This window comes from Antechinus flavipes, chromosome 5 (genome assembly GCF_016432865.1).
Source record: "Antechinus flavipes isolate AdamAnt ecotype Samford, QLD, Australia chromosome 5, AdamAnt_v2, whole genome shotgun sequence".
NCBI lineage: Eukaryota > Metazoa > Chordata > Mammalia > Dasyuromorphia > Dasyuridae > Antechinus > Antechinus flavipes.
This window is the reverse complement of record NC_067402.1, coordinates 129,049,072-129,071,846: the sequence shown is the minus strand read 5'-3', so window position 1 is coordinate 129,071,846 and position 22,775 is coordinate 129,049,072. Positions and strand designations below refer to the sequence as shown.

Below are 22,775 nucleotides of genomic sequence, written 5' to 3'. Positions count from 1 at the left end.
GTGTATTTCATCTAATTTTTCTTATTTGTTAATTCTGAATTTTATTTTCAGATACTGTGTACAAAAGAAGTTACTACTAATTATTGATTATCTATGAATTGTAATACCTGTCATTTAAATATAAGCAATTATTTCAAATATAATGAACTGATTCTGTGCAAGAATGACAATGGGAAAGTCTAGCTAGTTTTTAGAAAAAGACCCTATCAAAATTATGTATGAGAAAATGCAGTTTTGTTAGAGTCATAAAGTATTCAAAAAGATATTTTAGTAATTTGTTGAGTAACAAAAAAAAGAGATGAAAAATGCTCCAAAACAACTATTTTAGGAAACTCTTAGGTGAAGAAACTCCTTCTACCAATGCAGATTGGCACCTTCTCTGAAATTTCTAGTCAGAGTTCCTTAGAACATTGAAAAGTTAAGGCACTTCCTCAGAGGCTAATATGTGTCAGAAGTGAGTCTTGAACTCAGGTTGGCCTGATTCCAAGACTAGCTCACTATCCTCTATGCTATACTTTCCTCCTCTTCTTCTCTTTCCCTTTCCTTATTCTTCTCCCTGTCCTTTTTCCTCTCTCCAGCTACATTTTTGGCATTGGAACAACTTTAAATAAAATAATAGTTCTTTTTATATAACACTTTTCTCACAATAACTGTAATAACTTCCATCCATGAAATGAAGACACAGAGGTTCTGAAAGATTTAGTGATTTATATATTATTTCACAGCTAGTAAATGTCTAAGAGGAGATTCAAACTTAAGTTTCTTCACTTCAAGGTCCATTTTGCTGTTTGGAATCTCAAATCTGGAGTTTTGTCCCAAATATGCCTTTTCATTCATTTGATATTCCTGTTTGGTATCACTTAGATATTGTGCTGATCTGGGGATGAAGAATTAATTCTATAATTTCTCTAGGAGGATGTGTCAATAATTTTTGTAGTTATATGTCTCAGTTTAGTGCCACTCGTTTTCATTTTCAGACTTCACTTTTAATGATGATCATGGGAGAATTGGAACCTTCAGAGGGTAAAATTAAGCACAGCGGAAGGATTTCCTTTTGCTCTCAGTTTTCTTGGATCATGCCTGGTACTATTAAAGAAAACATCATTTTTGGTGTTTCTTATGATGAATACCGATATAGAAGTGTCATCAAAGCCTGCCAACTGGAAGAGGTATGTCTTTATCTGAATTTTTTAAATAGCATATCATTGTGTGACAAATAGTTCTCTCATTGGTAGTGGGAATTAGTTTTATTATTACTATATTTGTTAAGTATGTATTTTTCTTTTTTCTACTTGAATTCTTTAAAAGAATAACTTGATTGTGAAGAAGAACAAGGTATCTTCTGGATGGCTCACTACCAAATATTTGAGGGATGTGGTTATTTCTGACCAGTAGACATTGACCATTCATTGTTCACTACCTGCCTTCCCACTCTGCTTTGTCAATAAGTTGAAGGCCAAAGAGGAACATTGTCAGTGGGGGTAAAGGTGTATTCTTTGATGCAGGAAGAATTCATATTATTGGGAATTCCGGTAGAGAACAATGTGGAGAAGGAAGTATCAAGGATAATGTTGACTTAGGTCTCATGACAAATGATGAATGAAAATAAGCTAAGATTCTACTACAGGGCAATAAGTAGAGATGCAAAATCTTAAAATAAGTAGAGATGCAAAAAAAGTGGTGAGCCAGGTTTAGCAAAAATAAAATAACTGCATCGGGGAAACCAACATGAACAAAATAGATCTGGGAAGAATTAGTTAAAACTGACAGAATCCAAGTTAATGAAGTTGCCAGCAGAGTGAAGGAAACCATGGAGAGGTAGTATAAAATTTCTTGTTGCCCAGGGAAGTAGAGAATAACTTTAATTGTCTAGGGAGTCAGGAGGTGTAGCTTTAGGACCTGGAAAGACTGACACATTCCCAGGAAAATCAAGATGGTGAATTCAAGGTCTTTATGTTATTTAATTATTTATGTATTTGACTTAATAGCATATCAGTGCAGTCCATGAGATTTTCTTAGAAAAGATAGGTGAGTGATTTGCCATTTCCTTCTCCAGGGGATGAAAGCAGCCAAAATTAATTGACATGACCAGGGTCACACAGCTGGTTAGAATCTGAAGCCAGGTTTGAACTCAGGCCCGATGCTCTATCCACTGTTACTTAGCTGCCCTTAAGTCTTTATAAAGCAGAATGAAAAGGAAACAGGGATCATTAAAAGAGTGCTTTGTGTGAACCAGGAAATACCTTAGCCAGAGATAAATAAAATTGGAATTAGATTCCAGAAGGGCTGAGAACTCTAGCAAGGCTGCCATATTGGATCGATATTGAGTTAGGAGTCTTCTCTGGTCTGCTTTAAACTCAGTTTATAATTCTTTCAAGGTACTTTCTATTAGAAAATAGAATATCCTAAGAGTGTGGGCCCTGTAGAACAAGATGGAGGAAGGTGAGGAAGAAAAAACTATTTTCACCTTTTACTTAGTTCAGAGACAATTGTAAGCAACATTTTAAAATAGGTCAAGATTTCCCTTGATAGCTTTTTATAACCTTCTTCTTGAGAAAGTGGGAATAGAAGGAAAAGAAAAAAAAGAATAAGAATCTGTGATTGGATAAGGGGAAAGAAGAGTATTAAAAGAATGGAAGTAGATAGCATCAAATATAGATCACTAGTATTGAAAACATTCTTTTTTGATATCCTCTTATTTGCATAAAAAAGGACAAAAACCAAAGAGAAGGGAAAAATCCTCTTTTTTGAGGACAGAATGAAGTGCACAATTAATAATAATAAATATGAGTGTGAATGGGATGATGTCACCTCTAGAATCAAGACTATCCTAATGCATTGGAAAATAAAATCTAACAATATTTTGTATACAAGAAATAAATTTGAAATAGATTTGGAAAAATTCACATAATAAGGGGCTAGAGAAAAGTTCATCATATTTCCCTTGAATTAAAAAAAGCTACTATTTATGATCTCAGGTAAGACAATAAAAATAGCAATTAGAAGACTAAAAGAGATAAGCTGATTAAAAGAGAAAAATGGGGAAATTACCTTATGCTTAAAAATCAGCATAGACAATGAATTAATTTTAACACGTATATATCTACTGAATGGCATAATGCCTAAATGCTGAAAGGAACAGTTAATTTTTAGGAAGAAAGAATAAACTAAAGAATAAACAACTGGGGATATCAATGTATACCTATGTATATCTAATTAAAAGATAAACAATAAAGAAGTTAAGAACATGAATGGAAATTTGAAAAAAAGCTGTGTCACCATGGGCAAAAAAAAAGTTGGGCAATATATCTATCTATCTATCTATCTATCTATCTATCTATCTATCTATCTATATATATATATTGTTTCCCCCCAGTTGTATATAACATCCTTAAAAAAATAGATCATGTATGGGAACATAAATATAAACAAATGAAGAAAAACATGAATATCAAACATCTTTTACTTATCATAAGGCCAAAAAATCCACAAAAGAGTCTTTGAAGAAAGGATGAAAAAATTATTTAGATTTTAGCACAGTCCTAAAATTCAGATGGGTCAAAGAGCAAAACATAGAAGCAATAGAAAATTTCATCAAATAATTCACAGAAACAATATAATTTGGGAAATAAGCAAAAAAGTCTTGGAAATGAAAATATCTCCATATAATTTCATCAACAAAGAGAGAAGAAATCAATGAATGGAGCATGCAACTAAAAACCAAAAGTATCTTTAAAAAAAACCTCACCAAAATAAAAATTTTAAAATAAAATAAAAATTTTTCTAATATTTCTAATATAATAATATTTCTAATAAAAAATTAAAAATAAATTTAAAACATTTAAAATTTAAAAATTAAAAATAAAATTAGAAGTCATTAAAAACAAAATAGATTAAAATAAAATAGCTAGTCCGATTTTTTAAAAGAGAAATAATGAGTTGTTCACTTGCTAATTTGGCTGGCTCCTTGTGAGAAGTGGTATTTACAATATAGAGACATACTATAACACAAAATATTTTTAAAATGTTATCATTATGTCTACTTTTAAGGATCAGCCAAAACCTATAAATTCGTTCGTATACAGGATTTCCAGGTGAGGAATTTTCTTCTACTAATGCAGGTCATCACCTTTTCCTCAATTTATAATTTTACATCACTGTTTAAACATGGAGAGTTTAAGTGACTTGCCTAGAACCCAACAGATAGTGTGTTTCAGAGACAAGACTGGAATTCGTGGCACTCTCACTTCACAGCCATTTCTCCGCCCACTATGCCATAAGAAAAGAATCAGGCAGTTGATAAGTAACTAGTGAGACACTGATTTCCCCACTAGTGATTTAAATTGACAAACAATTGTTTGTCATACATGATCTAAATTGGGAACTAATCTACTGTTCACATGGTAACCTGGAAGAAATGTATCAGGGACTAAATTTAAGCAGAGCAGAAAGAAAAAGTACTAGCACATCAGAAGTGGCAAAAAAAAAAAAAGCTATTTTGAGGAAAAAGTAGAAATTTATATAAAAAAGAGCTATAAAGATAATGGAATTTTAAAACTGGATGGTGATTTCATTCATATGTGCAACTCTCAATGAGGATCTATCCTCTAAAAAGAAGAGAAGCAACAGTTGTGCAGCTAGGTAGCACTCCATTGGTTTCAACACTACTCTGGATTCTGCAAGACTTGAAAATTAAAAGACAAACGATATCTGGCATAGAGCAATCAGTTTTTAAAGATTTATTCCTTTCCTTTTTCTCAAGTCCGGAAAGTCCTTCACTAAAAGAAGAGTGGAGAAAACAAATGAGAGTAATCTATGGTTAAAGAGAAAGTTTGGGGGGGTTAGGGAGACATGTGATGATGTGACTGATTATGAAGCATTTGACCAGGAGGATAAAAGAGTTGAGTAACATTGGCAGGGTTAAGCACTTTAAGTTTGTAGTGATAATCATGATAAAAATAAAAGGTAATATGATCTTAAGGTTTTGGAAGTACTTTAGGAGAAGAGGGCAGAGAGCATATTTGAAAAAAGTGGAAATATTGAAAACAAGGAGAATGTGATCTGAGAGAAGAAAATAGTATAATGCCTTATGAGAAGGGGTCTAGGAACTTGAGAATATGATATTGAGAGTAACTGGAAGCTGCCAAAGTCATAGCTGGTGGGGCCAGAGATGTAGGAAACGTTATGAATATGAATTTTTAAGTTGCCAAGAATGTTAGTGCAGGGACTTTTGGACAAGAAACTACCTAATTAGAGGCTGACAGCCTGGCTTCTGCATTCTACTTCAGTAAAAGCCTGAAATCCTTACCAGACTTAGTAATGATCTAGAAATGCAGTGGAAGTCACAAAAAGTGACTTCTTTTTACTCCAGTACCATGCAATAAGTCATCCACAGAGCCGCAGATGATAAGAAGAGCTGACAACAAAGTTAGTTTCAATAAAGGAAAATGAAATGGCATCTTGTGAATATGACCAGAATGCCAAGGAACTACACTGAGGATCATACCTGACAACTACTCTAACTGAAAAGAGATATTGGAATATAATACTTCAAAGGCAAAAGAGAGAGATTTGCAATGGAGAATAACTTACCTTTCAAAGCTGAATATAGTTCTAGAGGGAGAAAAGGGAGGCTTTTTATGGAATAGAAGATTTCCAAGTATTTGTGATGAAAAGATCACAGGTAAATAGGATCTTTTAAATGGAATCACAATATCAAAAGGAATCTAAACTAAATCTATAAAGGTTCAGGCAAAGAAGGCTTCTTATAAGCCTGTGCTGAAGAAGGTGCCCACTATTAAGGAGTTGTGTTCAAGGGTTTGGCAGCATGTTGTAGTTGATATAAATCTGGTCTTGAAGTCAGAAGGATCTGTGTTCAACTTTCACACACAACTCAGTGTCATTGTAACCCTGGCCAAAATAACTTAACCTCTCAGTGTTTTTCAGGCAATTATCTAAGGCTATAATTTCACATGAAGAAAGAAAAAGGAAAGGAATAAACCTTTAAAAAGTGATTGCTCTGTGCCAGATATTGTTTGTCTTTTAATTTTCAAGTCTTGCAGAATCCAGAGCTAGTGTTGAAACCAATAGAGTGCTACCTAGCTGCACAACTGTTGCTTCTCTTCTTTTTAGAGGATAGATCCTCATTGAGAGTTGCACATATGAATGAAATCACCATCCAGTTTTAAAATTCCATTATCTTTATAGCTCTTCTTTTTTATATAAATTTCTACTTTTGCCTCAAAATATCTTTTTTTTTTCCCCGCCACTTCTGATGCTCTAGTACTTTTCCTTTCTGCTCTGCTTAAATTAAGTCCCTCATTCATTTCTTCCAGGTTACCATGTGAACAGTAGATTAGTTCCCAGTGTTTGTCAATTTAAATCACTAGTGGGGAAATAAGTGTCTCACTAGTTTCTTATCAACTGCCTGATTCTTTTCTTATGGCATAGTGGGCAGAGAAGTGGCTGTGAAGTGAGAGTGCCACGGATTCCAGTCTTGTCTCTGAAACACACTATCTGTTGGGTTCTAGGCAAGTCACTTAAACTCTCCATGTTTAAACAGTGATGTAAAATTATAAATTGAGGAAAAGGTGATGACCTGCATTAGTAGAGGAAAATTCCTCACCTGGAAGTCCTATATACTAACGAATTTATAGGTTTCGGCCTGATCCTTAAAAGTAGGGATAATAACATTTAAAAAATATTTCATATTATAGTATGTCTCTATATTGTAATAATATAGTGAGTAACATAGTAACATTTTGGGTGACATATAGGGTCATTATTTACTTGATTGATTATTCTAGTAAAGTATAAATGTTTTCAAGTAGGAATATCAACTGCAGTTATAAAATTTTCCAACAAAAAAGTCTTATAATTTTATAGTGATTCAGACAGCCTTTTGATACTAGAATCTTTTTGATGCTTGGGGAAACTAACAGTTTAAAATAGATACTGTCTTCATCTGCATAGACTAAAATGCTTCCATTTGATAAGGGCTTTTTGATGCCAAAAAGTGTATAAAGTGAATCAAGATACAAAAAAGTCTAATATAGTTCATGTCCCTATGCTAAAATGAGCATTTTTTTCTATAAAGAACATAGTGTTGTTTTGATCATAGGGACACAGGAAACAACTAAAATTTGCTTGGTAGTTAAACAGGTCAGAAATGTAATCTCTTAATGTATGCATTTTTGACTCTGTCACTAAGTTCAAACCTTTGCAAAAAGGTTTATTTTAATTTTGACTGCCAAAGTTGATCTGATTTCTAAAGTACTATCTAGACTTGGAACAAGAGATGAGGAAAGAATTTTCTCTTCCTTATTTTTTTTGGTTCCAATCTAATATCTTGTCATACTTATGTACTTAATGATCATAGAAGTGGACAGAGAAATAAATTTTGCCGGTTAGAAACATTTCACATAGTTTTCTGATTTGTCATTGAGTAGGATAAATTAAGTTTTATTAGAGGTTAGTATATTTATATTGTTAGATGCTGAGAAGATGACCTTCAATGAATAAACATGAACCCTAGATCGATAGCCTTTAAGTTCTAGATTCCTGTTCATTTTATCTCATCTCTCTACTCATAATGAACCCTTATCTTTGAAAATATAAGCTTTTATTAAGATCATAGTAATAGAAGCTTTTACATAAACTGCCCCCCTTTTTGAATACATCCTTATTATTAACAATCATCTTTTAAAAAATCACAGTATTTTTCAGTTAGAAGGAATCTCAGTAGCTATCTAATTTATGAATTTCCAGTACATCATATTTGAAAAGGTATTGCCTGAAGACTTCTGAAATTATAGTTAGTATTGGAAGCAGGTAAGAAGAAATGCATCTAATTAGACTGACTCTCTCTCTCTCTTTCTCTCTCTTTCTCTCTCCCTCTCCCTTCCTCCCTCCATCCTCCTCCCCCTCTTCCTCTTCCTCCCCCTTTCTCTTTCTTTCTATCTGTCTGTCTGTCTCTGTCTCTTTTTGTGTGCTTCTCTGTCTCTCTCTCACACACATTCACTTCTCATGGGATCCATCCTTCTCTACTATTCTCAACAAATGGTCAACCATATTCCAATCAAAGACTTTCAATATGAGAATTCATTATTTCTCCCACCCAATATTGATGTCAGTTTCTTCCATTTTTGGACAGCAATTTTTGTTAGAAAAGTTACTCTTTGATCCACTTTCTGTTATCTCGGGTCAAGTAAGCAAAAAAAAAAAAAAAAAAAAAAAAACCTAATCCTTCTTTTCTTCCACCCTGTCCTGTACTTAAGCAATTGATTATTTGACCTCAAATATAGGACTCATTTACTTTTACTAATTTTCATCATATTAAGTTTTATTCATATTCTTTCTTGTTAAAGGAAGTTTTAGATCTCAATTCTGTAAGCAGGAGACTTAGTATTAGAATTAATAATCAGTATAGACTTTTTCCTGACATGATATTAACATTCTTTGATGCTACTAGGATCACAATCCTAACACTATAGCACCTGGCATCTGCCAGGAAAAGTATTATTGCTTAGGTTAATGTTAAATAGGGACAATTTACTCTTCTATTTTTCATAATGTGCAAACTTGAAAGAAATTGAGGAAAGGAAATAAGGTTTTTCAAACTGGGAGTGTCAAAGACTTTTAGGTATTTTTTCTTTTCAACAAAATTAATATGGTACTTTAGATATAAATTTTAAGATTACTGTCACTAAATATTAGTCATGACACTCATAGTCTAACTATTGTAATCAAAAGATTTACTGAGTAATATATGATAAAATCTGCTTGTGTTCAATATGCCTATTTACTGCTTAGAGAGTTTCATTTTTAAGCTCTTGGTTGGGAGGAAAATTGGCAAGAAAAATGAATTCTTTCAGTAAGGAGAGTTGTATGGTTATCAAATAAAACACCTGTCCTGAAAAATAAATTCCATTATTCAGATAACACGCTAATGAATTTTGACTTTGACATCTGGGTTAGAAGTTCTGATAACCACTAACCTACATTGTGGTTGAGGTTTAAGCAGTAGACAGTTACTATTATGAAAAGAATGAATGTGTGGTTAGTTGGAAAAGGTAACTAAATAGTGTCATGGGAAATGACATTTGTTACTGAATCAAGTGAGACAATATGTAAAGAACTGCACTCTTTAAACCTTAAAGCACTATATAAATCTCTATTATTATTATAAAATAGATCTTAGAAACTGAGTGACATCTAAACCCAGATATTGAAGCAAAATGAAAAGTAAGCCATGATTTAAAAAAGTTTTAATGAGAAGAACTTGGAACCAGACCCCAATCTTAAATTTTCTAATATGCAAACCAAATCAGTGTTTAAAAAAGCTTATCTTGGTTAATCAGTTTGAACAGGAACCTATCAATTTATTTTCTAAGACTACTGAATTAGAGTTATCCTGGACCCCCAAAATATTTTCTTTTTTAAATTTTGATCTCTTTCAGTTGGGGTTGCTAAATTCAAATTTTGTTTAGGTCTACAATTTCAGGATACTTGTAGAAATTATTTTATTTACTGTATAGCTAAAGTGAACCATTTATTGCCTACAAAAACAAAAACAAAAAACCAGAAGCCATAAACCTTTTAGGAACAGGTTAAATCAGTTTAGAAATTTCGATTATTGCAAGAATTGGAGGGAATGGAGATCCATCATAGAGTAGGTAACATTCAACACACTTGTTGATTGATTGAGAGGAAATCACTTTCCAGTAATTTATCAATCAAAGCAAAAACATACTATATTGCAAAGACTTGAACGCAGTGACAAATATAGAAAAAACATTAAATGTGTATACATGCACCCATACAATACAATTCCTAGAAGGATCTGAAGGAAGTTAGTCTAGGTCGGAAGCTAGTTAGAGGTAGGAAATTTTAAACTGCATTTTAATACTACATAGTTTGATGAGTTTAAAACTTTAAAGTTATTTTCATTTTTAAATCTGAAATTTAAAGAAATTCTAACTCTCTATAGATTATGAACATATCATCATCATAATAATAGATATTTATGCAGAGCTATTAGGTTTATAGAATGTTTTACATATAATTTCTCATTTATCATCATAAAAACCCTCAGAGATAGATGTTATAATTTCCTCCATTTTACATCAAAGGTTAAATTACTTGCACAGAGTCACACAGCTACTGCATAAGATCACATTTGAAATCAAATTTGCCTTTCTGCAGGTCCAGTACTATATCTACTGTACCACCTAGTTGTCCCCAAAAGTTGGAACCAATTTTTTACTCATAACTCAAGAATCAAATTAATATTAATAACTTACAGTAAGTTAATATTTTAAAGTGTTTGCTATGTTCAGAGTATATGCTGACTGAGATGCAGAATTTAGATAAGATGCAGTCCCTACTTTCCTAAAGTCTACTGATTAAAAGAATGTTATGACATATGTAGCTATAAATGGAGGATTTTTAAGGTGGCAGTTATATGATTGAAGCAGTATCTATCACTAATGTGTAATCAGTTACTGCTTATTATGTGCCAGAAAACAGTTCCTATTCTTAAGGAGCTCACTTTCTAATGTAAACTACTTTATACAAATAAATAAATTGGAGATAATCTCACAGGGAAGGCACCTTAGTGCCCACTCTTAATTAGGGAGGCCTAGGAAAGACTTCTTGAAGAAGGTGGGTAAATAAGTGCGTCAAAGGAAAGATGCCAAACTGCAGAACCTCAGATACTATTCTAAATCATACCTGACAAGAATATCTCTGAATCATACCCAATAGGTGATACATTAGAGGAAGGAAAGACCAGGCAAGAAATGATGTAGGTCTGAATAAAAATATTACAGTTTGAATTTAAAATAAACCATTATTCTCTTAGTGTATTATCCACAATATCCTAATAGCATTGGTCACATTTGCTTGCCATGTTGTTTATTATTTCTGGAAATGTACCATTATGACAGAATTAAAATCTGTTTATGAGAAAGGAGAAGTTTGTGATAGCACAGTTTTGTACATTAGGATAATGTCACGAGGGAATGAAAATTTATTGGTATAAAATGTCTCTGTGAAGTGTACTTGAAATGCAAAAAAATATCAACAGCAACCAGAAGAGCAAATCATATTTTTGACATAGCAGAATCCTTAAAAGTCATAGCATCTTGGGGAAAAAGTTAATTTTAAAACAACACATGCAATGATTGTTGTCTTCCAAAGGAAGACAAGTACCTTGGATGGGAAGATACGTATAAGAATTTCACAGCATAAGAAAATATGAGTAAGTTGTGATCTGTGCTATTCAAAGTATTGATTCCAATGAACTCACAGGTCCCTGAAACTGTTGAAATTATACAGTTTGTATTTATATTGTGCATTACAGTTTACAAAGTGCTTTCCTCAAAAAAAAAAACCTACCTAAAGTATCTACTACATATAGCCTCATTTTAAAAATGAAGAAACTAAGGCTGAGAACTTAATTACTTGACTGAAATTGGGATAATACAACTAATAAATGAAACCCAAGAGCTCTACATCCTTACAACATGTCTTTATCATGCTTCATCATCAAGCAATGTAACTTTCTCAATACTCATATTCTTGTAACTTAAGTACCTCAAGTTGCCATGTATATACCTTAGTCTTTTTTTTTTTTTAAATTGTATATAACTTTTTATTGACAGAATCCATGCCAGGGTAATTTTTTTTACAACATTATCCCTTGCACTCGCTTCTGTTCCGATTTTTCCTCTCCCTCCCTCCACTCCCTCCCCTAGATGGCAAGCAGTCTATGTTGCAGTATATACCTTATTCTTGTCAGTGTTATAAAAATAACTGAATTTACTAACTTCAAATTACAATATTACATATTTTTCTCTAGAAAGTTTTGAGGCTTCATGGAATCCTATGAGTTGGCCAGTTCTTTTTGTTTTACAAACACTTAAAACATTACCTGACATATAGTAAAATGCTTAATTATTATTTATTGACCAGCTGACTGGATATTATGATTATTTTACAGATGTAGAAATTAAAGCTTAGATAAATTAAGTGATTTGTCTGTCATTCTATAGGGAGCATTTTTTTTTTTGAGGTATGTGGGGTTAGTGACTTGCCTAGGGTCACATAGCTAATGAGTATAGAAGACTGCCTTTGAACTTGGATCCTCTTGACTCTAGTGCTGGTGGAGCCACCACACTACCTGCTTGCCCTATCAATCATATTTTTCAGAGTACTTTATTGACTTCAGATCCGATGCTCTTTTGACTATATCTCTCTTTAAATATAAACTTCCAAGTATAAGGATATATATATATAGTGTGTGTGTGTGTGTGTGTGTGTGTGTGTGTGTATGCATTCATAAATGAGTATGCCTCCTTTTACCTCCCCAAGTGAAAAGAGAACAGGATTTGGAAACAATTTGGTTGAGAATGTCAGCTTGGATATTTAGCATTTGTAAATCTTTGTTTTTTTTCCCCTCATCTGTATAGTGAAGGAACTATATTAGAAGAATGCTAATATTCTTTTGATCTTTAAAACCTGAAATACACATGAACTATAAACATAGACAAGAATAAATACATATTGTAGGTTAATACATACTTTCAATACCTAAATTCACATAAAGTAAGTTATAGGGAAGACAAAAAAATCTTTCAAATTAAACCTTTTTTGTTGGCTCAAGTAATTAGTTGATTCAATTTTTTCTTCTGTTAATTTAAGATATTAATTCCTCTCAGTAAAGGATTAAAAATTTCTGAGGGGAGGAATCTGGTCTTATTTATTCTTATTTCTCTCCAATATATAATATATAATATATTTGACATAGTGTTCAATAAATGTGTCTATATTTTCTATAAGATGGAGTTTTATATATTTTTGGTGATTTTCAGCAAGAACTGATTTTCAGTCAATATTTTTTCTACACTGAAACATATTGAGATTTTGGTTTATTCTAAGCTATAGAATGAAAATCCAAATTTTTTTGTCTTTGATTTCACTGTTTAGGGAAGAATTGTGAAATAATCTGCAACTCTCCTAAGTGCAGCTAGAAGCAGATTAAAATGTAATTGAGAAAAATTTAACAAAATAAAATAAATTAGAACATGTAATCTCCCAGATAACCTTATATATAGTTTGTTGCTCCCTACCCCATTTCCATTTGGGTTTGATGCCACTGAGAACTCCTAGTGAGGAAACTCCCACTACCAAAACAGATCCCCAGTTTATCTGCAAGTTATAGACTCAAAATTCCTGGTGACTCAGAGAAATTCAATGACTTGACTAGAATAACACAGCCAGTACAATATTTATCAGAGACAATTATGAATATATGTGAATCACTCTTATTTATTAAAATATTATAATTTTATAAGTAAAAATCATTTATATTATTCATAAACACATATTACACTAAAAGATATACATAAATATAAATAACTATATATACAAACATTCATTTTTAAAAGATAAAAGTGGAAAATAGGTAAGAGGATTTGAGTTGGTGGCTAATAGGTAATAAGTAGATCAGCCTTTCAGAGTGGAAAAGTTATCTTTCATAGGACATAGCACAGAACTTAGCAAATAGTCAATATTAATAACAATTACTCATTCTCAAGTGGTTTACTACATCTCAATTAATAGGCTTTATTTAATCATCTTAAGTATTCATTTCCAAAGTTCACGTTCAGCCATCCTAGACCTTTTTTTTCTCTTCTTATTGCAAGTAACTCTTGTCAAAGTTTAATCAAAAGTTGATAAGACAATTGTAAAATGAGATTTATGGCCTTTTTCTTATCTCTAAAGGCACAGGAAGCTAACATGTGCTTAGTAAATATTGCAAAATTGGACAAGGTGAGTTGGGAGAAAATTTATTTTTTTCCTGGTTAACAATACTATATTCTTTGTTCCCTAGTAAGTTGAATATAATGTGAGTGAGCTTTATTTTATCAGTTCTTTAAGAATGATTGCTTTTATGTTTTTTTGAACACTGTTAAAACGATTACAAATGTTTTTTATTTTGGGATGTTTATGCAAATAGTCTATATGAAAATTTTGAATTACCATATTCTTTTAAGTAATAAAATAAGTTAAATTTTTAGCATATGATGACTTCAATACTATCTTGACTTTCTCAAGCCCTATTTTTTCTAAATGTTTCCAGGTACCTTACAGCCTGAAATTAATTTTCTCACTCAGAATCCTTTGAGGTAGGCATTTCTTATAAAGTATGACTCATTATCACAATAGGTAGTCAAGCTACTTCCTAAATATTTATTTCATTTTGACTTTATTGGAATTTAGCATTTAATTTAATGACTAGACTGTTACTTTAGATGCCTAAAGATCTGGCCTCTATGTTTTATCTATTTGAGGGCTACTTATCTAAATATTTTGTAAGCTATCAGGAAACATTATTAAACATTGAAATGTTCCTCTAGGGAATGGTTTACCTTAAAAAATGGACTCTATATAAATTCTAATCTTAACATCCAGTATTAGAATAGAATATAATTTCAATTAAAATCTGATAATAGTTCTTCTTATCTCCTCCCCACATAGTTTACTTTTTATTCTTGGGCTCAAGTTGAATTTTCTAATATGTCAATTCTTATGGGCAATTTTCCCAATAAATTATTTGAGACAACTTCTTTTTGCTGCAAGGAAAGTTATAGTGTGAGTATATAAAACTAAATTTGGCTCCATGTTTTATAGTATTTTTATAAAAATGAATGCTTTTCTGTTGCTATGTTACATTATTTAGTGGAATATTAAAGGTATCCAAATTTCTACCTTTAAGGAAATAAAAATCTTTCTTAAAGGCTGTAGACCAAAGACACCCTTAAGATAAATTTAAGATTTCTTAGCAGTCAACAAGGATAAACGTTTGATAATGAATGTAAAATAAAGTGTTTTATTAAAAATTGAATAAAGAGAAAAGACAAACAATAAATTAATCTAAGAATGAACAGTAAATTCAGTAGACAAAACAGATAATCATATTAGTAACTCACTATTACTATTATAAGTGCCGGCTTTTTTTTTTTTAAATGGGCTTTTCCATGTTCCCTTCCTCCAAACCTTATTTCATTTCATTCATACCAAACAAGAAGATATTCGTTTATAATCTCAGTAATATTTACAATGACAAAATAAGCAAAGTACACTTAATTCCTTTTCATAAATGAATTCAATAGCATCTTTCCAGGTGTCAGAATATTTTAATTGTATAACTTTTAAGGTTTTTGTTTGTTTGTTTGTTTGTTTTGTTTTGTTTTGTTTTTGCTGGGAGGGTGCAGCCTGTGATTTTATTGATATAAGGGACTTCTAGTGAGAAACTCCCTATATTGTTGCTGATTGATAGCCATTCTCCAACGAATAGTTTTGGAGATTTGGCTGGATACTGAAAGGTTAGATGATTTGACCAGAGTCCCACAGCCTTCAAAAATAGGACTGAAACCCAAGTTTTCTAGGTTTGGGTCCAATCACTATATTTTGCTGATTCTCAATTTTTAAGCAAATCCATGTATTTAATGTCTGTTTTAAATTTTGATTCTCATTTTAAAAATTTACCTATATCAAGCACTTAGCTGAACAATATGCATTTTGATAGGGACCATGGAAGATAAGTGGAGTCAGAACCCACAGAATCCAGAAAGTATATGGATTCAAATACTAGCACTTTGTTTATCTTGGCAAGTCATTTAACTTTACATACAAGAAAGTTTAGGCTTGATATAAAGAAAAACTTCTGAACAATTGAATTCCTTCCAAAGTGGAATGGATATGCTTAAAAAAGACAAGATGACCTTGAGGTCCTTTCAAACTGAGAATTTGGGATTCATCAACCTCTTTGAAGCTCATTCCTCATGTGTAAAATAGAGGTAAATAATAGCAGCTACCTCCCAAGATTGTTGTGATGCTCAAAGGAAATAGTGCATGAAAAGTGATTAATTTATTGAGATTTTAAATACATACCCAATTTAAGCTGCAATTCAAAAATATGTCATATATTATGGTGTAGAAAATTGGGTATCCATCATTTCAATGGTAACATTTTTCCATAAACAATCAATCATTAAGGTTTGCTAAGTACCTACTGTGTGCCAAGTATACATCCTAAGGGCATAAGACAGTTCCTATTCTCAAAGAGTTTATATTCTTATGGAAAGATATTTTTCTCAGACCAGTCACTCAAAGTTTTCTAAGTTATTATATACCTGAGATTTAATGTGATACCATAGAATCTAATAATCATTACATATAAAAATATTTCTGTTAAAAGTACACTTAAAATTTCAATTTGCTCTCAATAGAGAGGAGTACAAACAAAACAAAAGAAAAAACTCCTAAAACTAAATCACACACACGCACAAAATAAGATTTATGACTTTGCCTATCTTTTTCAATTTGGAAGACAGGAGGATTCTGTAAATCCCTGGGCTGCTTCTATTTGTGTCCATTATGGGGTCTGAACATGAAGAAAAGAAGGGCATCAAAAAATCAACCATGAGATTTCTTGTTTAGTGAGAATAAGAGGAATGGCATTTGAAACCATATTTTAAAGCTATTCTTTGTGTTGTATGTCAGGAGAAGGATGCAGGGTCTTGCAGGAGCAAACCATCCTTGGGTGGCTTTTTTGCACAGGTTATGGGCCCTGATTCTTTTGCCAATTCCCATGGGTTGGGAGGTGTGATTTGTCAACTCTAGAAAAAGTAAATAGCTAACTGGAGTAGTATCATGGAAGGAATACCGGATTTGAAATCAAGAGAAAAGAATTGTGTTTAAATTATTCTGCAACTTATCATCTCTGTGACCTTAACAAGCCAATCCATATGACATTCAGGTTTTTCATCTAGTTGAACCAGATGACTTCTAAAGTCATGTTAGCCTATATTCTATGTGTCCATGCTTTTAGGGTTCTTAACCTGTGAGGGGAAAAGAGTACTTGGGAAAAAGCCAATGGATCTAGTGTGGATATGAACATAATTAATGACAAGTGGTGAAATATAGATATAATCTTATCATTCTTTCTCTCGTCACTAATATTCCCCCCCTGGACTGACCCTGAGAATATCTGAGAGATAAGGACTGTAGGGGGTAAGCCTCAGGAAGCTGGTTGAATATGGCAAAAGGGAGACAAATTATAAGCTCTGTTTCTTTCTTTTTTTTCCCCCTCAGTAGTGTTTTATTTTTTAAATTACATGTAAAGATAATTTTCAGCATTCATTTTTATAAGATTTTGAATTCCAAATTTTTTCTTTCCCTCCTTTATCTCCCCCTCTCCAAGAAACAAGAAACTGATATAGATTATACATGTATAGTTATTTTAAACATATTTCCATATTTATACATGTTGCAAAAGAAAAATCAGAACAAAAGGGAAAAATCCATGGGGAAAAAATAGTATATTAATCCACAGTCAGTCTCCAGTAGTTCCTCCTCTGGATGTGGATGACATTTTCCATCCTAAGTCTTTTGGAATTGTCTAGGATCACCACATTGCTGAGAAGATGTTAACCCTGTTTCAAGAGGAAATGGTATTGTCAGGAGCCACCCATCTATTCCACTTAATATTGCACTTAATATTACAAAAGATTTAGGGTAGATAATCATTATAGTAATATTTATTATCTTATTGAATGGAGAATGAGGTTTTTTAATGATAAATGTTTTGATTATCAGGTAAATCGATTAGCTCATTTAGATAGTTTAAGTTTGCCAACTTTTCTGCTTAATCTATATGGACTTACAAAAGAAATCTCTTGCATATATGTAAAATTTTACTATTGATCTATCAATTGTATATCTTTAAAAGTGTAGAACTTTTATCATATCTTATATTTATTAGCCAAATAGATCAATTCAAAGTGTCAACGTACTTTGAAGGAGATCTCGTTAATAAATGTAAAGAACTTTTTAAGTCAAAGAAAATAAACCTAGAGAGAAAAACAAGTCATTTTCTCCAAACATCATATAGGACCAAAGCAATAAGCTTTAAAATTGAGAAATTAATTCCATTTGAAAAATGAGGTCTGGTTAGAAATGTTCTTACATTACAAAACCAAAGGTAATTGGAGAGGTTAGTGATAAAAATTCAAATAACAATTTATTCCTAGATTCCCTAGCTCAATAAACCTAGAAGTTACTTTTTCTCATATTGTCTCACTATTGTAGAATGATGATTTTTGAGAGCAGTATTTTGCATATTCTAGGCCCAAAACTCCTCTCCTCTTTAAATCTAGAGGCAAGTTCAAGCTGTGGGTTCTGGCTGTTTTGAGGATAGAAGAAAGCTGATTACCTAGTTAAATTCCAAATGCAAAAACTGCTTAATATGTAAAACAAAGAAGGCTATCAAACTTGTGTTTATATCTCAATTTCAGTGCTTCTGATTGTTTGAGCAAGCCTCTTAGTTCATTTAACTTTCAGTTAGTTTTCTTCACTCTAAAATTGGGACTATAATGAGACATACAGTATCAGCTTTTTTAGTTCTTCAGGAAATCTGAAAAATTTATTTGATGCTAAATATTGATTCAATGAATATATTTTACTAAATATATTGTTTCATTAAGTATCTTCCAATTATATTTAAACCATTTTGATATTCATATTTAAAAATTTTGAATTCCAAATTCTCTCCTTTCTTTTTTCCCTTCCCATACCCATTGAGAAGATAAGCAATGTGATTTTAATTATATCAAGTCATGAAAGCATATTTCTACATCAGTCATATTGCAAAATAACATAAAGAAACCCAAGAAAAATAAAGAAAATGAAAAAAGTGTGCTTTAATCTATATTCAGAGTTCATCAGTTCTCTCCCTGAAATGATAAAAATTTTTCATCCTAAGTCCTTTAGAATTGTCTTGGATCATTGTCTTGATTTACACTAAAGTCTTTCATAGTGCTGTTACCATGGGTAGTGTTCTGATTCAGCTCACTTCACTTTGTATCAGTTGATATAAGACTTTCCAGGTTTTTCAGAAGTCATTCTGCTCAATTTTTAGAGCACAATCATAAACCATCACAATCAGATTTTATAGCTTGTTCAGCCATTCCTCAATTTCCAATTCTTTACCATCACAAAAAAGGATGCTGTAAATATTTTTGTACAAACAGGTCCTTTTCCTTTTTTTTTTTTTTTATCTCTTTGGGATATTGACCTCTGTAATGATATTGTTAGGTAAAAAGTATGGACATAGTTCCAAATTATCCTCCAGAGTGGTTGGACCAGTTTATAATTCCACTAACAGTACATTACTATCCCATTTTTTCTATTGCTCCTTCAGCATGATATTTTCACTATCTATCATGTTAGCCAATCTGATTAGGTATAAGGTGTATGTCAGAATTGTTTTAGTTTTCATTTTTCCAATCAATAGAGATTCAAAACATTTTTATATAACTATTGATAGCTTTGATGTCTTCTGAAAACTGCCTGTTCATATCCTTTGATCATTTATCATTTGGAGAATGGCTCTTATTTTTGTAAATTTGACTCAGTATCCTATACTTTTTTTAAACCAATAAATGTATTTTCAATTATCAGAAGAAAATCAAATGTATATTTTAAAAAGTCAATATGCATGTAAAACCAGAAAAAGCAAAACAATTAATACATTTTTTTTAAAAAGAAAATTGATTTGTTAAGACTATATTAGCTTGTTAAGAAATTTAATATGGATCACCAATGACCCACACAAAGAATCTCAACCATTTTTTTTAGTTCTTTACTATATTTCAAAACCAATATCTTAGAGTAATTTAGATTTAAAATTTATCCCTTTATTAATTGTAGAAATTAACAAAAAGTAAATTTAATTCAGCTTTGTGGAGATTTTGTGGCAAAATAGAATACTAGGCGTGGAATCAAAGTAGTTGACTACTAGAGTTCAAAGCAGTTGACCTTGGGAAAATTTCTTGGAATAACTTCCTAGGACTTATCTATGAAGACATAAATGAGTTGTCTCTATATCAGTGGAACTCCAGTGGAAGTGTCTGATGCTGATAAAATGCAGCTCCTTAATAGGCTTTAACTAAGCTTGTTGTGTTGAAAATGCCACTTGGAGAAAAAAATAGTAAAGTTTTTATTTTGCTTAAGAAGAAAGAATCTGATTCTATCTAGAAATCTGCATTTCTGCTCAAAGTACAAATACTTAAGGGCAATTAACAAAAGAGACAGAAAACATTTCTTCTTTGTCTAGAACTAGTGGGAAAGATGAGTCCTGAAACTTTTCAGCAAAAAAAAAAAAAAAAAAAAAATGAGGTTTAATTGTTTTTTTTCTTTTTTAACATTATATAAAGGTAGCCCCTATTTACATGATTGAAAATTTCAAATTTCATAAGCAAGTTTGAAAGCAGGGAACAAAGTATATAGCTGTATCTAGGCCTTTCTTATAACATTTTGATTATATGTGCAAATGTAAGGACATAGGATTTTAGGGGCAGAGACTATCTTACCAGCTATTCTAAATATAAAGGGGCTGAGCTGTTCTGCCCTGATATGCCAGTTGTAGGAATCCAGAACCTCTGAAGCAACCCTGAGATACTGAAGAAAGAGTCTAGATTTATTAGGGTTTTATTGGGGAGTCATTCATGAAACCCAATCTGAGGTGGCAGGAACACAGAATGTATAAAAAATGCCCACATCAACTCCAGGCCAGGTCAGATATTATATAGAAACAGAACAAAGAAGGCATAATATCAGGGATGGCCCAGGGTCACTTGCAAGTATTACCATGAGACTTTGGAGCTTCTTTTACTGTTTACACTTAATCAAGGTAATTTATAGTCTTCTGTTTAGCTATAGATCACATCCCCATCTTGGCTATCACAGTAACCAGTGGTATCAGAAATGATAATCACTCTAATTTGCTAATTATAGTTGTTAATTATTGTTATAATCATCTAGAAGGGGCTTTGGACATCCTCTAAATCCAAAGCTTCTCAGTTTACAAATGTAGAAATTGAGAGCTAAGGAAGTTAATTGAATTGCCTGAAAACAGATCGTTGAATTATTGAGTTTTGGAAATGTTTGATGTTCTTTAGATGTACTGGGACATTTTTCAAATCTAAATCTACAAAATTTTCATATTTAACTCTTCTTTCATCTGTATATCTTGAAAATAGTCTCCTGATTTATAGACTAATTCTGGGACAGAAACAGTGCAGTGCAATGATAATTGCTTCAAACTCTGGTTATAATAGCAGAGGAGTAAATATAATTTTAAATTCATTTTTAAAAGCACTTAATTTTTTTTAAAGTAAAGATGAGTACATACAATGTAGAGAATTAATGCAGTTGTTTCCAAAAATATCTTGGTTGATTGAGTAGAATTCACCACTGGAATTATGAGTGTCTTGTTAGAAAGGATGACAGAGATAAGAATAACCACTTGATCAAATAGATTTTGTCCAGGAAGATTAGAAGGGAGAATTTTTCAGTGTAAATTTATTACTACTCTGATAGTTTAATGTTCATTTACCAAGAAAACTGCCACATTGTTGCCCATTAAGACATTTATCTAACTGGTGTTTCCTTATTCGGTAAGTACTGCTTCAGTCAGTTATCATAAAGTGTGGGAAAATGACAACAGTGTTGGTATTCATACTCACTGCCAAAAAAAAAAAAAAAAAAACAAACACAATAGTACACAGTGTGTTTCTACTTCTAAAAGGAGGGTGCAGATTCCCAGAAACCAGGTTATAAGGTCCAGAAGACATATTTTTTGTAATTAAGAAAATTGCAATTAAGATGGATAGAAAGTGAATGGAAAATATTAAACAGTTAAATATTATAAAATCTGAAACTATGTCAAATATTTATAATATTGATCAGCATGGTAATATAAATTTACTAAGGCCATAAACACTAATAAACTTGGTGTTCCCAGCTTTAGGAAAAAAATCATATAATTATTTAGAGGAATTTTAAGTTTGTAAAAGGTATATAATAATATATTAAAAATGTACATCAGGGGATTTTGAATTTTCATTATAAAGTTTTCCTGTCCTCTCTAATATGTATCAAATAACATTCAGTCACATTTTATTTCTATTCCTTCTCTGGACATGGCGAGATGACTCATATTTTCTTGCCAGGTTTTAATCTAAGCAAAGAGGGAGAATTAACTAGGTATTCCTAGAGTCGGTGCATCTAAAGTAGTATTCTTTTGGGGCCATCTATTTGGTCCCTTTACCTTTAATCTTGAATACAATTCACATATTCCATTTTAGTGTGGGTTGTTTTTTATTATAGTAAAAATGGATAATGATACATTTTCTTTTTGTTAAGAACATCTCAAAAGCAATCACTATGAGGCAAGAAGTACTTTAACCATGGTGATAGGTGGAAGAATTGAGTCAAAGTTTTTGACCTCAGATTTCAAGATAATTTTGACAGAACTTAGTATCTTAGTCTGGTGGTTCTTTCATTCTGTATCTTCTGAATTCCCAAAATCATTTTTATTCTCTCACTGGCAACATGACTGAAGATAAATACATCATTATAACTCATCTGTTATATGTATTGTTCTATGTATGGGGAAGAGAAAAAAAGTAGTGCTCTAAGTGAAGGAAAAGAAGGGAATGAAAAAGAGTAACTACCCAACATATTATTTTCCATCTAACCAAATTCTTTATTTTTTATGTACTCCATAAAACATTATCCCCAATTACTTTAGCCTAAGACATTCTCTCTCATCTGAAGTCTTATAATTTATTTGTGTGTACAGTTCATTTGGACTCATTGAGAAAGACAGTAAAGTATACTGGAGATTGGTTGGAAACAGCCACCAG

The 22,775-nt window shown here is 31.7% G+C and overlaps 1 protein-coding gene across 1 annotated transcript in view; it reads left to right on the top strand.

Moving 5' to 3' along the window:
• Window positions 1–22,775, top strand: part of CFTR (CF transmembrane conductance regulator) — a 165,791-nt gene that overhangs the window by 54,887 nt on the left and 88,129 nt on the right. Inside the window, exon 11 of the mRNA XM_051962411.1 lies at window positions 978–1,169. Within this exon, the coding sequence (XP_051818371.1) occupies window positions 978–1,169 (192 nt within the window). The remainder of the gene's footprint in view (window positions 1–977; window positions 1,170–22,775) is intronic.